The following is a 12,086-nucleotide window of genomic DNA, read 5'->3' on the forward strand; positions in this document are numbered from 1 at the left end:
CCCCGCAGCAACCCCATGTGCCCCTGCTGTCTGTCTCCTGACCTGGCCCAACAGGCACTGTGAAGAAGACACTGCAGGCTCTTTCTCTTCCCTATCATAGCTGGGGCTGCCCAGGAGTGGGCTGCTCTGTTTTAGCACCACAGTGCTCTCTGGTGGGCAAAAGGCAGAACTCCAGCAACTTTCTGGTAGAAGCTATTCTCTGCTGAAAAAATAAAAATATGTGTGGCACATGAATTATGCATATACACAATGCTGAAAAATCCCCCAGAAGTAATACATCTATAGAGCAAGAGTCTGCAGCAGTGAGTCTCAGAGCCTAAGTCTATAGACTCTGGCTCATGGGACTTGTGCTACTATGCTAAAATAGCTGTGTAAACATTCAGGCTGGAGCCTGGGCTCAGAAGCCATGATAGTGGAGTTGTCTTTAGTCTATAGAGCCAATCCCTAGTGCCTCCTTCTACTGTAACTAATGATCAACATGAAGTGATTTTCAAGCAAGAAAGCTAGCTGGGTGGATGTACCCTTGAATTCTCGTTCACATGAATAACCCATCTAACAACCTCACCCCACCCACTACCTGCAGTCCTCCTTTGCAGGAACTCCCTCTCCAGGCCTGTTCTTCTGCAGTCTCTTTCCACTGACTGCAGATCCTCATTGCAGGCCTCACTCTCACCCACTTGCTGCCACATAGCCCCTCATTCCGACCTCCAAATCCTCTCCCACAGGACCCTCCACCACTTCTTGCAGACATCCTTTGGATGCCAGAGATCTCTTCCAAAGGCAGTGTGCAGAGGACACTTGTCACACTCTCCAGGGGGGAGTATCTTTCCCTCCGTCCCTCATAAGGTCCTCTGTCTGCCCTCCCTGCCGCTCCCCTCTGAAATGGTTGAGAAGGGAAGCAATACCAGGACAGAGGGTAGAGCAGATGAGGAAGTGTTTGTCTAATACCAATGTAATTGACTGGCAGGTATTCAGTGATATCAGACACAGACACAGAAAGCATCTTCATGGAGCCTATCCACCTGTCGTCTACAGTAGCTGCTAAACAGATAATCAATGAAGGTAAGCGGATCAAAGGGGCAGGGTAAGTAAGAAAGACTTTGGTTGCACTTGGTTAGCCTCTTTCATCTGGGGATCTTAAAGTGCCAAACAAACTTTCATGAAGCCTCATAACCCCCTCCCCACCCCCGGCATGAGGTAGAGGGGTTATCTCCATTTTACATACCATTACACAGACATGTTTGGAGATTTGCCATAAAGTCACACAGTGAGTCAGTGGCAGAGTCATAGAACACAGTGAAGGAGTCCTGATTCATAGCTGCCTGCTCTAACCAGGGGCACTGGAACGAGGGTGGAGGGGTAGGGGGCCATGGCCCCCTCACTTTTAAAAGTGGGAGGACTATGCCCTCCCAATTTTTACTGACAGTAAGGGCAAGCAATGGTGGAGAAGTGGCAGAGAGGAGTGAGCAGGGGGCAGGGTCTCGGGGAGAAGGGGCAGTGCAGGAGCGGGGCCTTGAGGAGAAGCAGGGGTGAGGTCCTGGTTTGGGCACTTGTCCCCACCCTCCACCCCCATTGTTAGGGAGCTTCTGCTGCTCATGGCTCTAACCACTGGGCAAGCTCCCTTCCCCATATGCTTGGAATTAGAATGAGACTGCCCCAGACTCCTTTTCACTTGTAACCTTAGCCAATCTAGATCAACAAGGAATGAAAAGAAAGGTTACTGTGCTCAGTCCCCTATTAACTGTCTTGAGGCTACTGCCTGAGCACACACATGCACACATTTCAGACTGGGTGGATGGAAACTGTTGAACAAAATTAAGAAGTCCCCAGGATTGTTCCAGGGAGAAAGAATAGTGAATTCTTCACATGCTTTGAGTGACAGTCAGCTCATTCCAGAGCTGAAGACAAAGGAGGTCAAAGTGGATTCAGTTTGTCCAGGGATGTTGGAGTCTGCAGAGCAGCTGCTGGTGGAGGACCTGTACAACCGAGTTAAAGAAAAGATTGATGACACCAGCTTGTTCAACACACCATGTGTGATGGACTTGCAGAGGGCACTCATGAAGGACAGGCTGGAGTCCCCCTGGGATCCTGTGGATGAAGTCTGGCCCAACGTCTTTATAGCAGAAAAGTGAGTATGAACTTTTGTCCTTGGATCACACAAAATTCCTAGTGAAGGGTTTGATGGAGTCACTAAAGTCACCTCAGCATAATATATATTACGTGTAATGCCTTTCATCCCCAGAGATCCAAAGACATTTTACAGTCTCTGTGTACAAAGATTACACTGCACTGAAAAGCAACTACTTCTGTGAAAAACCACAGCTTTTTCACCATGCATACTGACACTTCAGAACAGTTTAGGAAAGGAAGGGAAGAATACCATATCCAATTAAAAGCACCTAGGAAACTGTAAGCAAAATGAAATTACTGCAGTTGGAATTTGGCCCAGACACAGGAACGCTTATTCCTTTAAAAGAGAGGGGGGAAATGCCATGCAATGTATTGAAGACAAGTGGCCAGGATCTCTGTTTTATGGCTCTTCCAAAAGACAGCACCTTCAGCAGCCTCGTGCTCCCTAGCACTGTGCTGGAGCTTTGGTTCAGCACTGAGAGGGAAGAGTGCTATCTAACGAATTACCAGTAATGTGTCCTGCAGCACGTTGCTTCTCTTTGAGCATCTCTCAAGTAAGTACTGAATATAAACTGCTAGAAGACCACTGAGAGAGTGCTACTCCTCTTGCATAATCACAGGTTTCAGAGTAGCAGCCGTGTTAGTCTGTATTCGCAAAAAGAAAAGGAGTACTTGTGGCACCTTAGAGACTAACAAATTTATTAGAGCATAAGCTTTCGTGAGCTACAGCTCACGAAAGCTTATGCTCTAATAAATTTGTTAGTCTCTAAGGTGCCACAAGTACTCCTTTTCTTTCTACTCCTCTTGCTAATCTTAGAGTAGAGGGAGGGAGGTTACTGTGTCTACAGACACCTCAGTCTCTTGGGCTGGACATATCTGCATTTCAGCTTATCTTCTGTTCACCTAAATGGGATAGAAACACTACTCTAAGCTGCTGAGTTGGCCCTATCTCCTGCTCCCATCTCACTTTCACCATTCACAGATCTTGACAACTTGTGTTGCTACTCACAGTTCTGAAGTCTGCATCAGACATTTGAGAGACAGAGCAGTCAGATTGTTGGGTGGAAAGGGTAAACTTGTGTGTCCGTATCAGTGTCTATGAAGCAGAGACAGCCCAACAGATAGACTATTCCTTTAAGCAGAGGTCAGGTTGGGAAGGGTTGCACCAAGTTGGTGACTAAGTACTTCTCCCTGGCAGCCACTGTTTTGTGCTCCAGAATCTCAGGTTTTATTTAAGAGTCTCTGGCTCTTATGATTGCAAAGGAAGCTTCAAAATGTGAACAGAGTCTAACTAATCCCCTGCTGTGTGCCTGAGTCTGCAGAGAGCCTGAAACAATAGATCTAAGAGATGTGAACTCTCTCACGTATCTCAATGGGGAGTCAGTTTTGAAGACTAACTATGGCAACTTACATGTGAATGTCATTAATTATTATATTACTAATCAAAGCTTCCAAGAAAGGAGAGGCACTATCATATGATGAGCATTTGCACAGTCTACTGAGAGTGTAATCTCATTTTGGAGTCATGATTGGGTGGTGGAGTCATGAGTGGGTGGACATTAAGTTGTGGTAGGAGTTTGGGAGAGTTTCCTCACATAATGTTTTTTCCAGTCTGTCCCTGAGTTTAAGGATGAAGGGAAAGTCCTGGCATGGGAATCTATCTAAGCTGCTGCTAGGTCAATCTGAGTGCACAAATCATACATGTTAAAGATCTTGTCTTTCAATATCATGCACCTTTTCTTGCCCTTAGATTGTTCAGGGCTCTGGTACACATTCCTGAGCCAAACCCGTTCCTTGTATAACCCCTCAGATTGCACAGGACCTTTATAAATATCCTTCCACAGCATTCACTGGGCTGGCAAAGAGTTAAATTCAGCTTGGCTTGCCACTCTCCATTCCCCATTGTGTTTATTCTGTTCTGTTGTTTTTCCATTTTAATCAAGCCATGGTTATCCTCTTACTGACATTTTCCCTTCTAACACCACCTCTGCTGGCCCCCTGGACAGTGGACTGGCTCTCTCCAGCCTCAGAACAGGAGCCAACTTCTAATATTGCTTTCTCTTCTTTGGAGGAGTGTTGCAGTGAACAAAGGCCGTCTGAAGAGGCTTGGGATCTCTCATATCCTGAATGCGGCTCATGGTACCGGTGTGTACACAGGGCCAGATTTCTACAATGGTTTGAATATCCAGTACTTGGGCATTGAGGTGGATGATTTCCCAGAGATGGACATTTCCAAACACTTTCACCAGGCTGCTGAGTTCCTTGATGAAGCACTGCTGACATACAGAGGTAAGATAAGGAGATTGGGCTAGTTCCTGGACACTTGGAAATCCAGTGATGCAGAAGGCATCAAAGAGAACATTTTGGACCAGATTTCTAGTTTCTCTTTGGCTCCATTATGTACGGCAGATTGAAGGGTTCCTGATGAATACCCCAGGCCTAGTTCTGCGCTGCCCCAACAGAAGGCCTATACACAGTGAGCATTCCAAGGTGGGGGTATGTCAGGAATGGACTGGAGATGGAAGGGGTGGATCAGGGATAGGAAGAGACATAGCTGATGTAGTTCTGCACCCCAGAGATCCCGCTGCAAGGCCTGCAACTGAATCTGCTGGTCTCCTGCCTGAGCCCTGACACTGATGAATATGCTTTTTTGAGCCTATATCAAGTGCTACTGTTGCAATAATATCCAGCTATTGGTCAAGGCTATTTGCTGTTATGTCCTGTACACTGAGTCCTCACCTTCGCTAGATTATCTATTACAGAACAGTAGGGGTCACTGTGCTATTGAAAGACAAAACAGGTAATGCGTTTCTAGGTGGTGTGACAAAGCTCTGTCCTTGCCTCCGTGGGTCCCGCGTTTCCTGGCGGATTTCTCTAGCCTCAGAGGCTCACTGTGACCCTCCACGTAACCCTTCTCTCTCTATAGACAACGGTCACAGTCTACTGAGCCATTTTCATCGTAAGCCAGCGAGGGAGGTGAGGAGAAGTTATCCTTCCTTGCACAGTCTCTGTTGTCTCCCAGTCTCAGTGATTAATCCGGGGGCAAAGGTGTTGGGGGGGGAGCCCTCTACTCCGGGCTCCAGCCCAGGGACTCTATTAGTATCAGCTATGGTAGCTGACCTTTTAGAAACATGACATGTACAATTTCCTGGGCTACTTCCGCCACACAGCAGCCCTCACTTCCTCAAGCTCCACTTCACCCTTACCTCAGGGCCTCCTTCCTTGTGCCTGATATGGTGTGTACTACTCAGCCTCTCCAACAGCACAACTTCCTCCCACAGCTCCCGACATCCACACCCACCTGACTAACTGGAAGGCTTTTAACTAGTTTCAGCCAGCCCCTGATTGGCTTCAGGTGTCCCAATCAACATAGCATTCTCCCTGCCTTCTGGAAAGTTCTTAATTGGCCCCAGGTGTCTTAATTGACCTGGAGCAGCTTCCATTTCACTTATCCTGGTACCAGGGATTTGTTTAGCCTGGAGCTAATATATCTGTGTCCCATTACTTTTCTATAGCCATCTGGCCTTGCCCCATCACAGTGGTTATAGCCAAAGTCCTGCCTGCTCTATTGGACCTAAATTCTATGGCAACACATCCCATGGCCTAGTTATTTCTATGGAACTCTGGTATAGCATTCTGAAAATTCTGTAGCAATATCAGCTAAAATTAAAAATAGAGATCTTAACTGAATTAAATATGAAAATGAATACTACAGTCTTCAATATCCCTTGTGTTATTTATTTTCATACTAAATTCACTTAATTTTATTCTGCCTTTACATTTTGAATGCGCTGTTAATTTTTATGTTGACAACGTCAACATAACATGTCTTTGGTGGTATTATAAGGCAGTGGAGCAGCTATGTAAGTTTATCAGATTGCAGGCTCAGCTATATCAGTCTGCCACCTGGCTATTCCAGTTCTAAGACCAAATATGACTCTGCATGCTCATCAGTTCCGACCTATAGCCATCTCGATTTAAGTGCACCCCAACGTGGCAGATCTGAGCCCTGGCAAAAATACAATTAATAATTTAATATTTATCTAAAGCTCCCAAAGTGCTTTACAGACATTAACTAATGAATTAATTTGTCCTTCCAATGGCTTTCTTGAGCTTAGTATTAATATTCCCATTTTACACCTGGGGAAACTGTGACACGGTGCAGATAAGTGACTTAAATAAGGTCACACAGCAAGTCAAGAGTATTGTAAGGCTCGACTCACTAATGTTTGTAAAGTGCTTTGAGATTCTTTGATTAAATGCACTACATAAGTACAAACTATTAATACAATTTCTGTAGTTAGCTTATTTTAAAATGTGCCCATCCATAGCTCGTAGCACATGTACACGTTACTTGGTATTATTTTGATTGTCTCAAATTTTAATTAGGTAAATCAAAAAAATAAAACAAAGAAAAAAATACTTAACATCAGTCCGATCTAAACCCCAGTAAAATCAAGAAATCCATTGACATCAATGGATTTTGGAGCAGGACCTATGGGATGCATTGCAGTTTAAATCTTGTAGGTTATTGAAAGCATCTAACACTTTTATATTTCATACCTGTAGGTAAAATCCTGGTAAGCAGTGAAATGGGAATCAGTCGCTCGGCTGTGCTGGTGGCTGCTTACCTGATGATCTTCCACCACATGACCATCTTAGAGGCCCTGATGACTATAAGGAAGAAGCGTGCCATTTATCCCAATGACGGCTTCCTGAAACAGCTCAGGGAGCTCAATGAGAAACTGCTGGAGGAACGAGAGCAGGAAGATGCTGGGGTTGATGATGACACAGCCAGCCAGAATTCTGTCATCGAAGCAGGGACCCATTCCCTGCTGTCTGGGAGTGTCATGGGAGCCAAAGTGCATTCCATCACAGTAGAGGAAGAGGATACCAACAGCATTCTGGGAAGTGTTATGAGTTCTTCATCCATGGGAAACGTTAGCTTGGTTTCCAAACAGCCCACTCTGATCAGTGAGGAGGAGGAGGAACAGCTGTATGAGGAATGGAGGCAGAAGCAAGGCCTGCCAACAAGGGAACCACCAAATCAGGATGTGGAAAGCACACCTCCAAAACTTCCAGATCAGGGAGGACAGGAATCTGAAGAGAATGTGGAACAGATGATTCAAGAGTGGCAGAGTCAAAATGCAAAATATGAAAAGGAAGGTTATTGGCTACCCAGGGAAGAGGATGGAGTCTCCAACATGGGAGAAAGGCCGTATCCTTCAAGTGAACTGGGTGATGCGGAGAGTGTGAGTAGCCTTGACATCCGAATCCTGAAGCAACAACTGGAAGCCAGCAGCATCAACAGGCTGAGGAGGGGCCGTACAGACTCTATGTCTACGGAAAGCACCTGGGATATGTGGAACCAGAGGCTGCTGGAGATTGAGAAGGAAACTGCTCAGAGATACCGTTCCAGGAATAAAAGTGGTGATGATAGTCCACAACTAGAACCAGAACCAGGAAGAAAGGGAAGAGATGTGGATGTGGAGAGTGTTATCTCAGACACCAGCTCCTTTCATAACTTCTGCAAAAAGAACAAAGACAAGCTGACCCCTCTTGAAAGGTGGAAGATCAAGAGAATCCAGTTTGGCTTTCACAAGAAGGATTTAGAATCCTCTGTGTCCCCCAAGATGGAAGATGGCAGCCACCCAGTCGAGGAGACAGCAGAAGAAGAGAAGGATCTATCCGATGTCAACCTGACAGCTTACCAGGCCTGGAAAATAAAACACCAGAAGAGGGTGGGCAATGAGAACAAGGAAGGTATTGTGGAGCTTGCCAAGGGCGAAGATTCTGCTTCAGCCAAAAGGAAGCAGAGGAGAATGGAGTTACTTGAACATTCAAAAAAGATCCTGGAAGAAAGCCAATCCCTGTGCAGCTGGGAGACAGAGAGTGCAATGAGTGGGAGCATCCCGCTGTCATCTCTTTGGCCCTCAGCACCTTCCATAAACGGTGCTGAGGATTCAGCTTCTTCACTGAGCATACAGAGCAACCAGTCATCTTTACTTCAGAACAGAAGCAGTGCTGGGGCTATGCAGCCCCAAATGCCAGCTATACTTCTGCCCAACATCCCAGTTGGCCAGGGTGATGCAATATCCATGGCCAGCATTCAGAACTGGATTGCCAGTGTGGTTAGTGAAACCATTGCTCAGAAACAAAATGAGATAATGATGTTGTCCCACCCGCCCTCCACATTGGCCTCCAGCATGAAGTCAGGTGACTTTGGCAGATGCCTCGACAATGACAAGGCCTCCATTCTCAGTGCACAGAGTGGCTTGTCTGTAGCTAGCTCTCTGCTCCGCCAGAGGGACATGAATGGTGCTGACACCCAGTCCATTCTGTCTTCCAATGCCTCAATGAGCATGAGGACAGGAGGGTCTAGCTCAAGCATGAGGGGGACTCAAACAAGCAAGCCACTGTACAGCCTCTTTGCAGATGACATTGACCTGAAAAAACTCAGCCGGAAGGAGAAGGAGATGCAAATGGAGATGAGAGAAAAAATGTCAGATTATCAAATTGAGAAGCTTGTCAGAGACAACAAGCGCAGCACTTTATTTAAGAAGAAGAAGGCCCAGGGAGAAGATGAAGAAGAGAAAGTCGAAGACAACACAGAGAACACAATAGATGGCATTCGGTACCCCTTCCAAACAGATCTTGACAGAACTGATACAGCTTCTGCTTTCTCCGGTCAGTTTGCAAATACTGGTGCCAGGAATTCAGAGGTGGACACCTCTGTTAATAAGTGGCTGAGTGGCCTGAAAGCAGAAGGAAAGACATCATATCATGACCATGCTGAAAAGGCTAAAGAGAAATACAATAGATCATCCACTCTCAGAGAGGTGGACTCTGAAGCATGCAAGTATAGCTCCTCCAGATCCCAAAGAGAAGAGGTGGATAGTTCTTCTTCCTATCAGTGTAAAGGTGATTCACTGAGAACCACATCAAGATTTTCCTCTACTTCTGCAAAAGAGGACAAGGAAATGTACAAGTTCACACGAACAAAGGTCAGAGAGACAAGTTCTAGGGAAGAAAGCCCAGAGCCATCCTATGATTCTGAATCCCCAGGACCATCAACACAGAGTCGAGTCAGATCCCGTCACTTGGAAAAATCTGAAGAGGAGTCTAGTTCTAACATGTCAGAATTTGGAGCAAAGAGAAAGTTCATTCAGAGTTTTTCAAAGTCTGAAGAGGATGGAGACAGAGAAGAGAAGGTGGAAGAAAGAGAAGAGAGGTTTGCATCAAGGCAATTCTCACAGTACAGACGAAGCACCCACAAGGAAGAAGAAATGGATGATGATGCCATTATTGCTGCCTGGAGAAGCCGGCAAGAAGAAACTAAGGCAAAGCTCCGGCGAAGAAGAGAGGAATGACTGAGGACAAGGATGTTAAGGCACCATCAGGACTGAAGTGGGGACCCAGCCTCAACAGGCGTCCCAGACATAGATGTCTCACCTGAATCACTCATTATATTTCAGATCATCTTTCATGATTTCCAGGGCACTGCTGATGTCCTGCAGAAGCTTTCTTCACCTTAATCAACAGACTTGGAGGAAGAAGGTTAATCACTTGAAGTGTTTGTGGTTTGTCAAAAAGAAGAAGCTTGTGCTAAATGATTAGCGTAGGTGTGAATAAATCTTTAGGAGACACTTGTAGCCAGAGAATATTTTAGTAACAATAGCAGGTAAAGCTATTCTGCCCCCTGGGACAGCACCCACAAGTCAAGAGTTTGGTCAGGTCTTGTTTTGATTATTTCACTTTTCTGGAGTCATTAAAGAGTCACAAGCATTATTTCTAGCTTTGTTTTGATTATAAATGGGGGGATGGGGAACTAACAACTTTCTCTAGATGCTTGACAGTGTGGTTTCATCTCTTATCAGCATTGCTTTTTTGATATGGAAAATATTGAGGGGTTTTTTTTAGTACAGTACTCCTTTTCTTATTAAGCATAAGCCAATTTGGCTTTTTTATGTATACTTCATCAGTGTCATGAATATCAGCACGATTTTGGGGAATACCTTTAACGTTTGCTCCACTGAGTAGCTGCAGCAGAACAAAATATCCATTAAATGTAGCTATTGTGGGAATTTATATTTTAGGGTTCCTTAATTTATTTGCTGTCAATTGGTTGAGACTACAGGTAGGAAAGTGACTTTGAAACTCAAGAATAGTCCCATACTGTATATAGCATAAGGCCAAACTCTGAAGTTACTACTTGATAGTGTCTGACCCTTTTTAAAATTATTATATTTAGGGTAGTGGATCTTGACATGTATATAGTAGAGCTAACATAGCCTAGGTAGTAACAAGAAAAGAACTAGATAAGTTCATGGAAGATATGTCCATCAGTGGCTATTAGCCAGAATGGACAAGAATGGCGTCCCTAGCCTCTGTTTGCCAGGAATGGGAATGGGCGATGGGGATGGATCACTTGATGATTACTTGTTCTGGTCATTCCCTCTGGGGCATCTGGCATTGGCCACTGTCGGAAGACAGGATAGTGGGCTAGTTGGACCTTTGGTCTGACCCAGTATGGCCGCTCTTATATTCTTATGTTCTAAGAATGCATCCTCCTTGTTAGAAGTTTAATACACTAATGGATCTGTCTGTGTAATACCACTGCCCACAACTGGACGGAATTAGACCCAGCCCAATGTGATTATGTCTCCTAGTAGTTGCTTGAGGTCTACAAGAGGAAAAAATACTTAATACTATTGACTGTTTAGTAGTCTTAATAATGGATATTCTGATCTCATTCAAAAGGTAGAGGTCTGTTTTGAAGGACAGGTCTTGAGTTCAATTTGATTCAGGCATGTATGCAGTTCAGCTGGTGCCTGTCTGTTATGTCTGTAGTCCGATTGTGTCTTTTATTATTTTTCAGCATTATTGCCTTAAATAAAAGGGTGGTACTCATACCAATATCTGATAATAAACAAATGGGTGACTAATATATGCTGAAATACAACATGCAAAGACTACAGCCCAAAGAGAAAATCTTGTTTCTGTTGAATGATAACTCTGTGGTAATTTCACAATTATTTTCAAGAGATGGCAGTTGTAATTGGCCTCTGGGTTAAAGTCAGGATGCTCCATGTTCATTTACTTCAGAGACCCTAGTTCTAATCCTTGCCATGGTGTGCTGAATCCTATGAAGTTCCATGTGACAAGACAATTCGTCTAGACACCACTGTAGGAGTTATTTGTGTGGACTGTACATCACTTTAAGTCTCTTACACATGAAGACACTTACTATTTGGCTGAATAATATAATATGTTACCAGCCAAATTTCCCATTTCTCCCTCAAATCTTATCTCAAAATACCTTTAGGCAGCTTCCATCACTGATCTCCACTCTGGAATTATCTGCTTTCTCTCCTGTTTAGATTATATTTTGAAACACCAGACACTGCCGCAGCAGCATTCCTAAAACTAAATACAAGTAGAAACCCAGGTAGAGACCTGTCATTGGTGTAATAGTATTCCCTCAAAAATAGTTTTCTCTTTCTGTGTCTTTTCATCTCGTTTCCCTTTCTCCATGATCTTGAGAGATAGATATTATGATTTTATCACTTCTCAGTATGGTAACTCCCTAATATGGATTGTAAGCAACACAAGGCATGGACTTTATCTTCCTACTTGTCTTTGTGGTGGCATGCACATCAGCAGTGTTATCTATATAATAATTAATGATAAAATGGGTCTGTCTTTTTAAAAATTCAATAGAAGCTTAGAACCATTTCACATAACTATCCCTCATTGACTGGACTTCTGGATCTGTTAGATGTAAGGATCCAAGATGAGGTTAACCACTAGAGGGTCAGTGATCTATGAGTGAAGGGGCTTCTCAAAATCACATGATTAAACAATAACAGAAGGAGAGAAATAAGAGAAGGAACAGATTTTACTTATTTTGTTTCTTTGCAGTAAATTCAGATTACATTTTTCATTTAAACTGGATC

At 44.3% G+C, this 12,086-nt stretch overlaps 1 protein-coding gene across 2 annotated transcripts in view; it reads left to right on the forward strand.

Annotated features, from left to right (window-relative positions):
* Nucleotides 1-10,433, forward strand: part of STYXL2 (serine/threonine/tyrosine interacting like 2) — a 17,743-nt gene extending 7,310 nt beyond the window's left edge. For both annotated transcript variants that reach the window (XM_038419168.2, XM_043509993.1), the window contains exons 3-6: nt 968-1,062; nt 1,897-2,128; nt 4,202-4,419; nt 6,700-10,433. In XM_038419168.2, the coding sequence (XP_038275096.1) occupies nt 968-1,062; nt 1,897-2,128; nt 4,202-4,419; nt 6,700-9,500 (3,346 nt within the window). In that variant the 3' untranslated portion in view covers nt 9,501-10,433. The remainder of the gene's footprint in view (nt 1-967; nt 1,063-1,896; nt 2,129-4,201; nt 4,420-6,699) is intronic.
* The last annotated feature ends 1,653 nt before the right edge of the window (nt 10,434-12,086 follow it).

The sequence above is a fragment of the Dermochelys coriacea genome, chromosome 1 (genome assembly GCF_009764565.3).
Source record: "Dermochelys coriacea isolate rDerCor1 chromosome 1, rDerCor1.pri.v4, whole genome shotgun sequence".
NCBI lineage: Eukaryota > Metazoa > Chordata > Testudines > Dermochelyidae > Dermochelys > Dermochelys coriacea.